This window comes from Pistacia vera, unplaced genomic scaffold, assembly GCF_008641045.1.
Source record: "Pistacia vera cultivar Batoury unplaced genomic scaffold, PisVer_v2 Contig1345, whole genome shotgun sequence".
NCBI classification, from domain to species: domain Eukaryota; kingdom Viridiplantae; phylum Streptophyta; class Magnoliopsida; order Sapindales; family Anacardiaceae; genus Pistacia; species Pistacia vera.
The window spans coordinates 933-17,589 of NW_022195408.1; the positions used below are offsets into that span (position 1 = coordinate 933).

General features: G+C 35.5%; 1 protein-coding gene and 1 pseudogene across 1 annotated transcript; one reads left to right on the forward strand and one right to left on the reverse strand.

Annotated features, from left to right (window-relative positions):
• The first annotated feature begins 332 nt into the window (after nt 1–332).
• On the forward strand, nt 333–12,128 carry LOC116122480 (protein SRG1-like). Its single transcript, XM_031408320.1, has 5 exons — nt 333–2,379; nt 9,825–10,081; nt 10,169–10,416; nt 10,787–11,111; nt 11,641–12,128. The coding sequence occupies exons 2-5, from the start codon at nt 9,827–9,829 to the stop codon at nt 11,887–11,889; spliced, it is 1,077 nt and encodes a 358-aa protein (XP_031264180.1). The 5' UTR covers nt 333–2,379; nt 9,825–9,826; the 3' UTR covers nt 11,890–12,128.
• LOC116122481 lies at nt 2,967–4,933 on the reverse strand (annotated as a pseudogene).
• Nucleotides 12,129–16,657: the final 4,529 nt, after the last annotated feature.

A 16,657-nucleotide genomic window follows, 5' to 3' on the forward strand; every position in this document is an offset into this window, starting at 1 on the left:
TTGGTCGTTGGATTGGGGTGGGTGGAGTGTGTATTGGGTTGACTATTGGTAGTGTTATGTATTTGTTCTCTTGGGGGGTTGGTGCTGCTAGTGGTCGTTCGACATCATTTTTTTTTTGCTGTTGGGTTTTTTGCTAGCTGGGGGTTTGGTTTTTTTTCGTGGTTGGTGCTGCTGGGTTTTTATCCGGTGGCTGGTGGTGTTGGGTTTTTTTGTTGGCTGGGAACTGAGTTTTTTTTGGTGGCTGGTGTTGTTGGGTTTTTTTATTGGCTGGGGGTGGGTTTTTCTGGTGACTAGTGGTGCTGGGTTTTTTTTGCTAGTTGTGGGGCTAGTGCTGTTAGGTTTTTACTACAATTGTCTGAAATAAAAAAGAACATGTTATGCATTTTTAAAGGTAAACTGAATACTAGATACCATATATGTTGCTCGTGAGGAAGAGAAATTCTACAGTCTTGTTGATCCTTTTGGTTAATTTTGAGGAGCCAGAACAATATAATGGGAATCAAGGAACCTTCTTTGTTTGACTGCCTTTAATAAGATTTTATAGCATGTGCAGTGCAACAAGAAAATTTAAATGTTGCTTGAAATATAAAGGACTTCTGTGTGTAGGAATTGACATGTTATTATCTATTATACATTTCTTTTTTCTTGATAAGAAACTAAGAGAAAGCTTATGTTGATTGAAAAAGGATTTTCAAAGTAAAGAACAAGCTATCCACAACATATCTTTACATGTAGGATTTTGAAAAAAAAATTCAAAATCTAGGGGAGCGATTCTGGGTAGGATTTGTCTTGTTTGGGATTTTTGTGGATGTTCCTACTATGTGCGGGGCTGGGTAGTTCTTGTTTGGAGTTGGCTGATGTGCGACTGGTGCTTAGACTGGCAGCAAGTGGGGGGCTGGTGCGTGGTTGGTGTTAGTTTTGTCTTTTACTGGGCTTTTGTTAGGTGTAGGGTCTGGCAACAACCAAGTCTCATGGATCAATATCCTACTATAAAAAAACAAGGGTAAAAGGGGTATCATTAATAATTTCAAAGTCTGAGAGCCCATGTGATAAAATTTTCTTTTTGTCAATTTGCAATGGTTGTTTAATTTCCTGTCTTGGGATTTTTCTCTTTCAATGGAAGTTTATTGGTGGCTACTTCCATTTGAAGTTCAAGAATTTTTTTTTGTAATGGCTGCTGTTTTTATTTGTGTGTTTTGGGGTGCTGCTGTGGCACAACTGGTTGGTTGGTTTCTATAGCTGCTGAGGTGCTTCCTTTTGTTGTGGTGTGTGCTTGCTATTGCTTCATGTCTCTGAGGCTTGCTATGGTTGTTGTGTCTCTTAGTGGGAGCTTAATTCCTTGCTCCCCTTGGTTTCTTGTAATTCTGGGTTACTCTTTATTCTTTTATGAGCAGCTCTTGCAATGTTTTCTATCCCTCAACTCGTATCATCACCATAGGATTATACAGAGATTTGGGAAGCTTTGTTCTCTCTCTAACTTTTCTTGTAGAAAACTCTACTTGTTTTCTTCTAGTTTGTGTTTAATTAATGAAATATTGTAGCTTGGACTTTAGAGTGTTTCAACCTCAAAATCCTGAAAGTTATTGAGCCAAACACTCATAATCAAGCAAACACAAAAACTGGGAAATGATATGTAGAATAATGAGATGTATTATATTGATAAAAGAGTAACAAATGCAGACATTCAAAGGAAATAGTAATAAGCAAGAAAAGAAAACATAGTTACTAGCATTTCGAGGAGCTAGTGGCCTCCCAACAATATTCCCTTTAGAAAACAACTTAACCCCTTTCACAGTATTGGTTCCCTTTTTATGCTTCCCCACTAATATTCTCTAATTCTAGGACATGTGGATTATTCCTCTAACTAATTCTCACTGCTCTTCTTCCCACTAATGCCCTTTCTCCTCTTCTTTAGATGTGGTCTATCAAATTATTAATCACCTCTTATATATATATCAACCATGATATTCTACATACTTGGGGTCAAAAGCAATATTTAAACATTGTGGACTCTCTTGTGCTTTTTCTTTCAGGTATCTCCCCTATTAAGATAAGAACACGATTATATTTGTCTTGCTATGGTAGGAGACTGGGAGATAAAAGGGAAGGCTTTAGGAGAGTGGGAGATAAAAGGGAAGGCTCTCTCCATTTCTGTTTATAGAAACTCGAGGTATGTCATTTTAATTCTTTGATATAAATATATTTTTTTAAAAGGACTATCATCCCTCACCTCTCTTGAGAGGTTTCAGCCCTATTAAGATAAGAACACGATTATATTTGTCTTGCTATGGTAGGAGACTGGGAGATAAAAGGGAAGGCTTTAGGAGAGTGGGAGATAAAAGGGAAGGCTCTCTCCATTTCTGTTTATAGAAACTCGAGGTATGTCATTTTAATTCTTTGATATAAATATATTTTTTTAAAAGGACTATCATCCCTCACCTCTCTTGAGAGGTTTCAGCCCTATTAAGATAAGAACACGATATATTTGTCTTGCTATGGTAGGAGACTGGGAGATAAAAGGGAAGGCTTTAGGAGAGTGGGAGATAAAAGGGAAGGCTCTCTCCATTCTGTTTATAGAAACTGAGGTATGTCATCTTTATTCTTTGATATAAATATATTTTTTTAAAGGACTATCATCCCTCACCTCTCTTAGAGGTTCAGTTTAAGTAACTCACACCCCCAAAAGTATGAAAAATTACCTTTAGCTCCCCTCACATTGAACAATTATCCAATACCTCCCCTTTAGCTGTTGTTTAGGGATTTATGTCAATTGGTGTATTTTTACCTCGTTACAAGAATGATTATATTAAATGAGAGAGGTCAGGCTAATTTTTCATACCTTTGGGATGTGAGTGGTTAACACTAAAACCTTGGAGGGGTGTCGGATAATAATCCTTTTATAAATGATGATCCAATCCACTCACACTCTTGTTTAAAAGAAAGATTGTTAAAGGAAGTATGAATCCAAGGATCGACATGGGCTACAAATGTTATCATTTTAATGGGCTGGGCTAAAGAAAGCAAAAGCCCAAATAGAAGATTATCAAGAACGACCCGAACCGAAACTATGAGATCGCATTATTTTTACGTAGATTAAATATTCTACTACACGTAGTAGCATGTCAGTGAGATAATACTACAAAGCTTCCAAAGAGTAATATTAGGACCATTTATTACAATATTGTGGTGCATGCCTTCACCATTTTCAATCTTCATGTACTCCAAGTTTGTCTTTCCTTTGAGCTTACGGGAGAAGAAACTTTTAAAGTACTCTTCCGTCCCTATTCTTTTAAATAATGGTGGTTTTCAGGATTTATCAGGCTTCTTGAGGTCCATTCTCTGCATCAAACTTGGGGCGGACAAAAAAAGCAATTGATATCCTCTCTTTCACCGAGTTTATTGATGCTCTGCTCGTGCTCGACGCTCTGATAAAGTCCGTTGCTCATTATCTGTGTAGATTTATTGACCACATTAATAAATTAAAATGTACAAGTTATTTACCACAACATAAACATATTAGTTTACACAAATGTAAACCAGAAACTCATTTTTTCTTTTTTCTTTTTAGGTATTTGAAGTATCTAAACTACATTAGAGCCTGTCTAATCTTCAGGATCATGAATGTCTTATAAACCTAACGGACTAAGACAATTATACAAATTGGTGATATCTCTCGTGCGATTCTGTTTCTTTTTATTAACTTGAAATTAGATTCTTGAAACTGCAAGTAAAAATTAAGTAGAGAAAGAATCCTGATCTTAAAACTAGTATTTATATTTCAGTATCATTATACTGAAGAGAACTATATGATATAATTTATTATTAATTTTCTCTTCTTCCTTTTCTATTTCTTTATTTTACTTTTAAGAGAAACGAGAGAGAAAGGTTGACACAACCTCTAGAATATCTCCCAAAGTTTATTGCAAGAGCTCCAGGAAGGATGCTGACGGGAATCCAAACGCTATCCTTATTAATGTGAAGACCATCAACTCCATTAATTGATTCAAATAGTGATAACAGTAGCATCAGAGTGAGGTGCAAGACCCATAACCAGCTCTGGTTTTGAGCATGGAGGATAATAATTAAACCGCACTGATTGCATCCCATCTTCAAACAATTCTTCCATTTCTTTAATCTCCGTGTTCAGAGTCTTCCTATCATTCCAAGAAGTTTTCTGGAAAGATTTTGCATTCCTGGAAGTAACACTCTAAAGTATTCCTGCATGTGCATGCACTATTAAATAAATAATAAATGCCAGATAATAAAACCATTAAAATTTTACCAAAAAGAAATTAAAGATGTTATTTCTCTGAGATCCAAGAGAAGGATGGATGACCTTAAGGATGAAGGGAGCTCTGGGAAAAGGTGCGATTCTCTCATGTGAATAGGGTTAGTTGTCATGTACAACTTATCCCCCCAATCAAGTTTTCCATCGGATCGGACGACGCTTCCATAACCTTCAAAGTCGTCAGGCTTTATTTTGTATTTCATTTTCTCTTCTAGAGGAAGATTAAAAAATTCTTGGATCTCAAATTTCAGCTTCTCCAGCAGTGAAGAGCTAACTCCATGGTTCACCAACTACATCATAGTAACACAAAACTTGGGTTCATGAAATTAAAATTAATCAACTAGACGAACCTTCATAGTTCCACTAACGATTACTAACCTGAAAGATACCCCATTCTTTGCACGTCGATTCCAACTTTGCTAGTTCAAGCTCCGCCTGTTCCTTGGAAACCAAACGTTCCAAGTCAATAGTGGGGATTGCAGGGAAATAATGGTTTCCGTTTAAGAGTTTTGGAGGCTCTTGATCTGGACGAAAGAAGCTATTTGGCACAGTGATATTAGGGTCTTTGATGAGTTCCTGCACACTAACTATGGAGAATTCAGAGTTCTCAAGTGGTGGTTGAGATGATGCCATATTGATCATCGCTTCAAGTAAAAACAATCGTATATACGTACCTCGAAATGGCATTAAGGGTATTAACATACACAGAAAAAGAAGGGAATTAGTTGAACTTTTTGAAATTTTATGAATTATTTAATTAAGAACTGGGTAACTTCCTGGAAGCTACGAGAAATGAATTATTAACAAAAGCATGTGGATGCATTAACACTCAGGGCATGTGTTCTATCAATATAGAATTAAATACTGGCACAAGTTGCACAAGAGAGAAATCCTCTTAACAACTGAGGATATGGTGCATGTGGGTTATACATTAACTTCTGATTACATCTTAATTTATTTAGGGTTGCCTTAGTGACACTTTGCCCACCCAAGGTTTGCCTTATTGACACTTTTCCACCTAAAAGGTTTCAAAATATCACTTTGTCACCCAAACTTTATATTTGTTAATACCCAAAGCCAATTCCGACAATGTCGTCACCATCATTTGAACTTCCGGTCTCTTCTTTACAAAACTCCCTTCATTCTGACACCTGATTTCTTGCTGATTACCGTCCATCGCAAAGCTAGGGCTTTCTGTTTTTAGCTGATTTTCGATGGCGAATATTCAATCAATCACCACTATTCGAACCATCGGCTTCCGCTCTATAAAACCTCTCTTATCTTAGCTCATGATAACTCTCAGAATGCTGATTGAGAAAAGAAAGTGTATTTTAGGTATTTACAAATTATAAACTTTGGGTGAAAAAGTGTTATTTTAAAACTTTTTGGGTGGAAAAAAGTCATTTACTCTTTAATTTATATGTAAGTTAATGTTATGTAATTTTTTTTTAACTATTAACACGTGTTGCATATGAGGATAAATTAACTTCAATTTTACTTTAGACAAGTTAATTAAATTATTAAATCAGAATAAATCAACACATCAACCACCGCTAACTTTTTTCTTATGTGTGTGCGCTTAAAAAATATTAGCCTTGGCATGTATTTGATCACTCAATAATGTTACAGACATCGGGATTTTTGTACCGAAATATTGTACCGGCCTACGTGTAATACGCCTCTAATTTCTTTAACAATTTTTTTCTAGTGAACGACCGTCCATCAAATTTGGACGGCCGTTCACTCACATGGACACTCGTCTATATTATATGGACGGGGGTCCATATATCAGGGACGAGCGTCCCCATTTAATGGATGCCCGTTCATAAGTAAAATGAAATAATTTTTTTTTTTTTTATAAAAATTAGGGACGGTCGTTCATCCGTTATGGACGGCCGTCCCTTCATTTTGGACGGGCGTCCACAAATAAGGGACGCTCGTCTTTAACCAAAATATGAAAATAAAAAAAATAAAAAAAAATTTGGGGATGGCCGTCCATAAATTTTGAACAGTCGTCCCTTACGTTTGGATGCCTAATGGACGCCCGTCCATACTTTAAAAAAAAAAAAAAACACTTTCTTCGGTCTTCTTCTTCTTCTTCGCCAAGCCAAAAACCACAGCAACAAGAGAATTTGGATTAACAACAGTCTCAAATGAAGCATCCTCCATTAAAGTCATGTACGAAAATTATTTAACATCTCAGTATTCTGCAGAAGGTTCACCGGAAGTTCAGCTATTTCAGAGTTTAGCAAAGCTTAACAAAACAAAGGAGCAGGCAGAGAGCTTACTGTAAGTGAGTTCAATAACAAAGTGAGAATCTTCTGGTCCATAACCAAGAAAGGCATTTGTATATCTCTCCTCCGGTATGTCCCGTTTCCGCAGCAACTTCATCCCCAAGCACTCAGTATAGAATCTAAAGTCACCAAATACATTAATATCCTTCCAAGATTATTACAATAATATTGTTTCAAAGAGAAACTTATTTATAACATTAACATTGCCGTTGAAGTTAAATAAAAACTGAATACTTTATCGTCTTATCCAAATCTCCAACACGATAAACAACATGGAGCAATCTCCTTTTGTCTTTCTTAACCCATTCTGGGGCATTTTCTTGAGAAGCACTTGTGCTAGCCTGTGCCACATTCCCAGCTGATACCACTCCTACGCCATTGCCATCTCCTTTCAAGTGCTTAGAAGCCTTCAAACCAAGTGATTATGATCTAAAGGTTATTTTTGTTTTGTTTATGTTGTAATTCAGTGGGAGGATTAGAATTGCTGCAAAATGAATTTGAGGTGTTACTGTGGCCGAGCTGAGTTACTTCAGAGAAGTAGGTCGCCATGAAGAAGGGAGTCGGCTTTTCAGGAAGTTTTGTGATTATATTTATCCCTATCAAAGTGCTTGAAGAAGTTACAGCATTTTGTAGCACCAATGGTGGAGGATTGTCAGGTGGAGTAGTTACTTTAATGGAGGATGCTTCATTTGAGACTGTTGTTAATCCAAATTCTCCTGTTGCTGCTTCCCAGATTCTAGCGTAAGGATCAACTGGATATCAATGGAGATCAATGAGCTATGTTGTGAGAGATGTTGCTGTGGTTTTTGGTTTGGCGAAGAAGAAGAAGAAGAGTGAAGATCAGAAGGTGTTTTTTTTTTTTTTTTTTTTAAAAGTATGGACGAATGGACGCCCGTTCAAACTTAAGGGACGGTTGTCCCCAATTTTTTTTTTTTTTTCATATTTTGGTTAAGGACGGATGTCCCTTATTTATGAACGCCTGTCCAAAATGAAGGGATGGTCATCCATAACAGATGAACGATCGTCCCTAATTTAAAAAAAAAAAAATTTCTATTTTACTTATGATTAAATGGGAACGTCCGTCCCTAATATATGGACCTCTGTCCATATAATATGGATGAATGTCTATGTGAGTGAACGACTATTCAAATTTGATGGACGATCATTCATTAGAAAAAAATTGTTAAAGAAATTAGAGACATGATATACATAGACCGATATAATATTTTGGTACAAAAATTGCAGTGTCGGTACTCGGTAGCATTATTGTTTGAACACTCGCAAAATGTGACCAACGTTCAAGTAATTTATTATAGGTCTCGTTCTACAAGTAATTTATTAAGGTATCGTGTCGTTTCATGTTTGCGCCATTGGAGAGATTGTCTGACACGATATTGATGTCATCAGATGCGTCATCCAAGACTGAGTCTAGATTCCAACAGCGTTGGCTGGCGACCCCACTGTCAGTTTAAAACTTTTATTATCTTCAAAATTTTATTTAATTTTTAAAATATTTAAAATTTTTTACTTTTTGAATACTAAATACTAAATATTTATTATTTAGTTAAGTACAATGTTGAAACAAATACGTGGCAATATTATATTTAATCCAATTCAGTACGAAAAAATTAGTTCAGTCCAGTGCAGCGCACCAAACGCACCCTGATTATTCTTTTTATTATTTAAAAATATTTAATTTATAATTCTTCTTATTTTTAAAATATAAGGTCTTTTTTTTTTCCCTTCCCTTATTTAATTTTAAGTGTAAACAACTTTTTCCCATCTAAGGTTTGCCTTAATGACCATTTCTCATCCAAAAAATTTTAAAATATCATTTTTCCACCTAAAGTTTATATTCTGTTTAATACCCAAAACCAATTCTGGTCGATTTCGGCTACAAAAATTCTCTCCATCATCACAATTTGGATCTCTAGTCTCTTCTTTATCAAGACACCTGATTTCTCTCTGATTGTCGGCCATCGCAAAGTTAGAATTTCTTGTTCTTAGCCGATTTTCGGCTAATTCCGGTGACAAATATTCAATCTGTCACCACCATTTGATCCACCGACCTCCATTCTACAAAACTCCTCTTACTCTGACTCTTGATAACTCACCAATCATTGACTGAGAAAGTGAAGTGTATTTTAGATATTAATGGAATATAAATTTTAGGTGGGAAAACTGTATTTTGAAACTTTTTGGGTGGGAAAATGTCATTAAGACAAACCTAGGGTGAGAAAAAGTAGTTTACTCTTAATTTTAACACCAAAAATTGATGTAGAGGTGTAAGTGGCTAATTATGGGGGTAACCTGTTAGTTTTATATGTTGAAAGGGTGTGATGTAAGAAAACCCTAAAGAAACCATAAAGAAAGTTGAATGGACGAGGTGTTTGTGTTAATCTAATAATTTTTTCTTTGTGCCTGTAAAATGTTGATGATAATTTGTTATTGAGTAATGCTACACCTATAAAGAAATTTTATAAAGATCTTCATACAAAGTGATGTGACAACAAATGAATGGAAGAGTGGATTTAATGAGTTTGATTTTTTGTTTCACTCTTTTATTTATTTTTTACCACCTCATTTTGTATGTAAATTTTTAAAAAATTTCTTTGTAAATATAATATTATTGTTTCATACTTGTAAAATGTTGAACCGAGGTCTGTATAATGATTGAGTCACTGGTCACAATCACCCAACCCACCTCAGCACTGGCTCTAATATTAGGTCCATCTTTTTTCAAGTCGTCATTTTTATAATATTAAGTAATATTTTGATTTGATTTTTTTCAATCAGTAAACTCTCACAACTTTCACTTAATAGTTTAAATAAATGTCTTAACTATTTTGTTCTATTAATTTGTTCGGATAATTTTTTAATTTTCATGATATGATTTTAGTAATCTTTCCCATTCATATCTCTTAAAATCATATATATTTTTGACAAATCCAATTTAGACATGTGAGTTATAAAGGGTTTGGACACTTTTTTTTTGATAAATCGATTTTTTAAAAAAGTTCAATCGAAACCATAAAAGACCCACCGTCCATCCCAATTGTTTGAGTTGATAGATGCTTCCTATCATATATTAACAATATATAAAAGAAAAATTAGGCCTCGAAACATCATTGGACCAGTAAGGATAAATTTCAACATTATCGAAGTCCAACTTTTTGCGATAAACCGGAGTCTTTGTCTCCAATCTAACCTGTGGTTACTGTTGCTGCTTCGTTGTTTGTTAGTGATGGAGTTAGAGTTGCAGAGGGGAGCAGCAGTCAACTTTGGTAAATCTTTAATAGTACCAAATGTTCAGGAATTAGCAAAACAACCCATCGTCGACATCCCACCTCGATATATTCGTTCTCATGACGACCCTCCGATTGCCACCCATGACTCCTGTCTTCCATCTGTAGCTGTCATTGATCTTCAGAAATTGGCTTCTGTGGATTATGAATTGGAGAGGCTGCACTTAGCTTGCAAAGAATGGGGATTCTTTCAGGTTCGTACTGTCAACTTAATTATTCATCTCAAAGATAAAGAGCAACTAAGTTAATCAGAAACTGATGAAAATTTATATGAAGTTCAGGTTATAAACCATGGAGTCAGTATTTCATTGCTGGAGAAATTCAAGATGGAAATTGAAAATTTCTTCAAACTTCCATATGAAGAAAAGAAGCAGCTGTGGCAGGAGCCAGACAACCATGAAGGTTTTGGGCAGCTCTTTGTGGTTTCAGAGGATCAAAAGCTAGACTGGTCAGATATGTTCTATATCACAACCCTTCCACTCAATCTGAGGAACACTCAACTCTTTAACAAGCTTCCTCCAAATCTCAGGTGTCTCAATCTCTCTATCTCCATCAGCCCAATTCAACTCTGCTAATTAGAGCTATTATTTATAACTCTCAATCGGTTTAATCTGCCACATCCATATCATTCAATCAAATTAAACCAGTCTTGGTCTCTATAAAATTAATTTGAAACTGTTTACCATACACTTTTGTCGCTATGGTTTACAAATGTGGTGATTAATTCTAAAAGTACAGTAATCCATAGAATTAGATTCATGTTTCACATGGAATAGTCCGATAGATTTATAGTTTAGGGTCTAGTGGTTTATTAACTGTACTGACTTAGTGCTGCTGAGGAAATTTTATGTTGACAGAAAGATGTGATTTTTATGTTCATCTTCATGAATTTGGGGCAGAGAGGTGTTAGAAACTTATTCCATGGAAGTGAAAAAGCTAGCTATGGGAATATTAGATCACATGGCTAAAGCATTAAACATGGATTGTGAAGAGATGAGAGATATGTTGAATGATGGAGTTCAATCAATGAGAATGAATTATTATCCTCCATGTCCTGAACCAGAGAAGGCCATTGGTTTCACACCACATTCTGATGCTGACGCTCTCACTATTCTCTATCAATTCAATGACACTGAAGGCCTTCAAATTCACAAAGATGGGAGATGGATTCCAGTTACACGGCTTCCAAATGCTTTTGTAGTCAACATCGGAGACATCATGGAGGTAAAATTTGCTTTTGAACTTCTTATACTACCGGGAAAATTTCTGTTCTTGCATTGGATAATGAAGCCACTTGGCTGTAAATTATGACCAGAATGCTATCCTAATTTAATTTGAGCTTTTACACTGACAAATACAAGATAAGATTCACGACATTCTTCGTTATAAAAAATATTATAAAATGAAAAATCTTCATGGCATATAATTGAGAAATAAATTCATAACATAGATATTCTTAAAAGTTCAAAAGAATAACGACTGTGAACTTATTGATGAATATAGTGTATATTTCTCTTAACTTTGATTGATTGTTTGCTTACAGCGACTCATTTGGAGGTGAGAGAGCAACACCCCCTTCACGGTAAACCCACTGTCTAATTGAGTTTAGAATTAGTTTACTAATATTTGTGCTCGAGTCGGGTTAGATTTGGATAAGTTTAAATGGGGTTAGGTTTTTATTATATATTTTTTGTAATAATGAAAAACATACGGCGAAATTGCTATTTATGACATCTCTAATTTGCATCTACAGATTGTGAGCAATGGCATCTATAAGAGCATTGAGCACCGAGCAACGGTAAACTCAATGAAAGAGAGGCTGTCTGTAGCAACATTCTATAGTTCCAAGCTAGACACTGAGTTGGGCCCGGCACCAAGCCTGATTCGCCCAAATAGTCCAGCGATTTTCCGGCCTGTCCCGTTGGAGAAGTATTTCAAGGAATTTTTTGCTCGGAAATTAAATGGCAAGGCGTACCTTGATTTTATGAGAACAAATGGATAAAGAAACTGTGGAAGCCAGTAAGATTTGGAGTCAGCTGTCATTCTCAATGGATTCGTTGTGACTTTACTTTGACATGAAAATCAATCTTCTTAATATCGAAAAAGACAGACTCACGTGTATTCTCGTATTTCACATTAATATTTGGCAGTGGCGTAGTTCCACTGCAAAAGTTGGATTTTCCAATAATGCACAGCAAAAACCTTGCAATTATGTGATAATTAATTAATCAAATTACGCTTTCCCAGAAACTAATTGAGATCCAGCTCATCTATTCTTAGCTTTGCCAACATGCTAAGACTATCTGAACTCTTAAGGTCTTGGAACTCAAATCTTCTTTACTACGTTAAAGCACCATTCTCCATTAATTATGACATGAAAATCAAAATGTAATTGATAGTAACAAAATCATTGTCACTTAAAAATTCATGCCTAATATATCATATTAATAACAATTTTTCGTAAGTATTAGTGTTAAAGTCTCACGTTGGTTAAGAGACGAAAACTTTAATTACTTATATAGTACAAAGACATCTTCACCACTTAGAGATGTTTTTTCAGAACAAAATTATATGAATTTTAGGTCCAAAGCAAACAGTACCTATGAGAAAACACCTACCATGTTTCTAGAGACCTAGAAACGTCTTTTCAACACAAAACCATATAAACCTCAGATCTGTAGATTACACCAATGCCTCTGGAAACCCACCAACCACGGCATACGTATATAATCTGCCCCAGTTGTATTAAAAGTATATGTGTAGAAGATTTTAGCCAATTACTTTCGATGCAAAATAATACGAATATTTATTAATCCAACACCGGCCAACCTGCAATAGAACTTCTAAACGAAGTTTATTAGCTAGAAATCTGCAATCTCCAGCTATTTTTTTCGTATGTNATTATATAAGCAAAGTAATGAAATTAAAATATTGTCTACTTTAAGCATAACCATTTTAGATAGTGCGATTCAATTTTTATTTTTAAAATTGTATTAGATAATTTCATCAATAAAATTAGTTTTGGGTGTTTTTAACATTTTTTTTAAAGTGAATAAATAGGTAAATGATTGTGATTGACAATTAATAAAATTAAATTTAAAAAACCCTTTGTACCTTTGGTTGCACTTTTATCCCCTAATGACGCAAACAAAAATAATTATATTATTTTGGTGGTTGTTTATTATATGCTGTCTTTGTTTGTGTAATAATGTTGCTCGAAAAATGTCATATTCAACTTGTTGAGAATACGATAGTTTATTGGTTGGTTTATGTTAAAGTTATTAAGTTATGAAGGGGCGTTTGAATCATATAATGTTTTATTATAAGGGTATATTATATTAACAGAAAGAAATATTACCTTGAAGATTATTGGAAATATTTAGAAAATGTGTTTGGTTGGTTTGAATAAATTGGTGAATAATATGTTTGGTTGGGAGGATAAATGAGTGGGTATGTTATATAGATTACTAAATTGCCCTCATTTTTAAATATTAATATAATAGTATTTATGATTATTATTTTTTGAATCATTCTTTTAACCCCCTACATTTGAAATTTTGCTAAAACACCCCAGCCATATCAAACTTTAATTTGTAGCAAAATCACTCCCACTCATCCCAAGTCACTGCTAGCAGCCAGCTACCACCGTCGGCCGTCGTTGACAGTTGACAGAATGGCGCACGATTAGCCGTATATGGTTGGTTGTGCATTGGCAAAGCCAGAAATGGCCATAGATCACAAATCCATGGCCAAAAAACAGCTAGATCAATGGCCATTTCACGGCCAAAGATGTGGCTGTGAAAAGGCTAGATCTGTGGTCTTTTCACGACCACATCTTTGGCCGTGAAACGGCCATAGAAACACTAGGTCTAGCCGTTTCTGGCCATGAATTTGCTTTACTGGTGCACGATTAGCTAAATCTCGTCGGTTGTGCGCCATTATGACGACTGACACTGGCGACTGGCGATGGTGAGTCACGGCTGGCGGTGGTCTTGGGTGATTGGGGGTATTTTGTTAACTTTTAAACTTTTTTGTGGCTGGGGTGTTTTAGCTAATTTCTCAAATGTAGGGGAGATGGGCTAATTGTTATTTGGTAGACATTTGAGGGCAATTGTGTCCGAAATGGTTTTCAATTAAAGGCAAAATGTGTAGAAAAATTAGATTACCCCGGTAATGTTTTAATAACACCCATAAGATTATCCCCCATATTACCAACAGTAAATACTATTTGCAATAAAAGATTACTGTAATATTTTATTACTTGCAAACCAAACACATAAATCTTGCAAAATAAACGAAAATTACCCCCGTTTTCTTATATAGCCCTGATCCAAACGGCCCTTGTGAGATACCTTTTTTTATATTCTGTTTTGATTTGTTGTTGATGCAATGGAAATAGTTGAATATTATTTGAATGAATGAGTAAACCATTATGTTTGGTTGGGTGTGCAAGTTGCGAAATTGTTCCATTTAATGTATGGTTGCACTTGCACATTTTCAGTGAAGACTACTTTACTGGCTTCCCTCGACACCGTGCTTTTCTTGCTTCACTTGTCACCTATGATGAACATAGGACCTAAAAGGAAGCGAAAGCTCCCTCCTTGGTCAGAGTGAGCCTGCCCTATCACTACAAGTGGAATTCAACCTAAGTGTTGTTAACAGTTGTTTTACCAGAGTCACGAGAAGAGATCAGAACTAGGAATAGCATAGCTACATTAACTCGACTAAAGGAAAGTAACTAGTCAAAGAAAGATCATCTGCTTTCAGTTGCAAAAGAAAACTATTGACCACCAAGAATTTAGTGTGTTCATTTACTTTCACAAGCAAATTGTGAGCTCAAAGTGACCCAATCATCCAGACAAGGAAAACTTAGAGTGTTTATGTACCACGGTCAAATCACGTATCATCATTGAGACTGATGAAGACTTTCAAAATGTTCATTTTTGATGAATATGATAATTGAGGTTCACTTCTATATAACAAGTTAATCCAGTTGAGATAGGCAACCCTTGCAAGTCCATCATCACACCCCAAGGGCTTTCCATGGGTGACTGAAGAGTACCATTGTTTTGTTTATGTTGGTATGCAAGCAAATATGAGGGTAAACATATTGCCAAAAATGTACTATTATTAAAGAAGGAATTGCTCCTGGTGTGCTAGAAGCTAGAGCCCACTATTAGAGAGATGCATGCCAATGTTCGTACAATCACTTCAAATGAAAGCTAAAAACGATTATAAAGTATGAGTCAACATCCACATGATATGAAAGGGCTAGAGTTGAATTTATATAACATGGGTGTGTGATATGTGGGGGATTTTCTGAGATTGATATAGTATGCCTATATTGGTATTGGATTCTACTAGTTGACTGAGTGAAAAATGAAGAAGGACCAAAGGACTCAGCTTTTTTTTGGAGGTTGGTTAGTGCCTTGCCTATTGTAAGATTGGTTTTATGACTGGACATCGGTCATTTACTGGACTTGACGAGGTACTTTAAAACTCATTTCAAGGGTATTCTATTGTCACTCTTTACAAGAATGTAAAAATGGTGTGTTCTCATTTGCCATTTGTTGTGAGAGTGAGAAATTCATAGTTGGAGATGGCTTTTGAGGCTGTTGAAAGAGTTCATTGGGGAAGAGAACAAGCGCTATATGGTTATGAGTGATCGCAAAAGGATTATTGGTGCCTTAGAGGTGAGTGGCTTGGATTTAATCTTCGATTAGTGGTGAGGCATATCCATGCCAACTTAGGAGAAAGTGGCCCCCAATAAACTACCAAATATTTTCTAGGATGCAACCAGGTATCAAACAAAGTGTCTTTGATAAGGTATGAGAGAAGATAAAGAAGATCACATCTTGCAAGGTATCAATACTGACTAAAATACCGTAAAACATTGGTTAGACATCTATTTGACAACTCATCTTCACCTAATTCAATAACAACAATTGTTCTTAGTGTTTTAATGTTGGATTTGACCATTATAGAGGTGCGTCTCATTAACTAGTGTGGAGAGTGTTTGAGATGTTTATGGTGAATATTAGAGAGAGGTATTGAGGAACTCCTAAATAAATAAATGAAATCAGCCAACCACACCAACACTAGATAACAAGAAACAACCTCTATATTGATTGATCAGTATTCAACAAAGATTAGAATAGGAGAACAATAAGAACAAATGAGCAAAATAAGCAAGAAAGATAGTTCCTAGCAATTTGAGGAGCTAGGTACATCCACAATTCCCTTTTAGAAACAACTTGCCTTTTCCCTAGACTGCTACTCATCTATATACAATTTGGTTACTCGAGCCACTAACTGTTCCCACTAATGCTCTCCAATTCTTCCATGTGGATGATCCCTTAAACCAACTCTTCATGAACTATGGACTCCCTTACTGTCATTTCTATTCATTTTTCACAAAAACCACCTTGTTTCAAGGGTGAAAGTGAGGATATTGGAAATTGACAACATCATCAATTCCCAAGTAGCTTTGAAGGTGGGAAGATACATGCATTGAATAAGGATCTCTTGAGGACTATCTAAGAGAGTACGTATTGATGAGGATGATTTTGGTTGATCAAGGAGCTCAAAGTCTCATTCAAAAATTTAGGAAAGGGCTGTATAGGAACAGAGTTGTGCAGGCTACTGTGAGTTGTAAAAACAGGAAATTGGATGAAGTGAGCAATGAGAGGCAGCCCAGTTTGTAAACAACTTGACCAATTCTTTCTAAGACTGCAAAGGGACCATAGAAACGCGGGCTTAACTTCTTATTA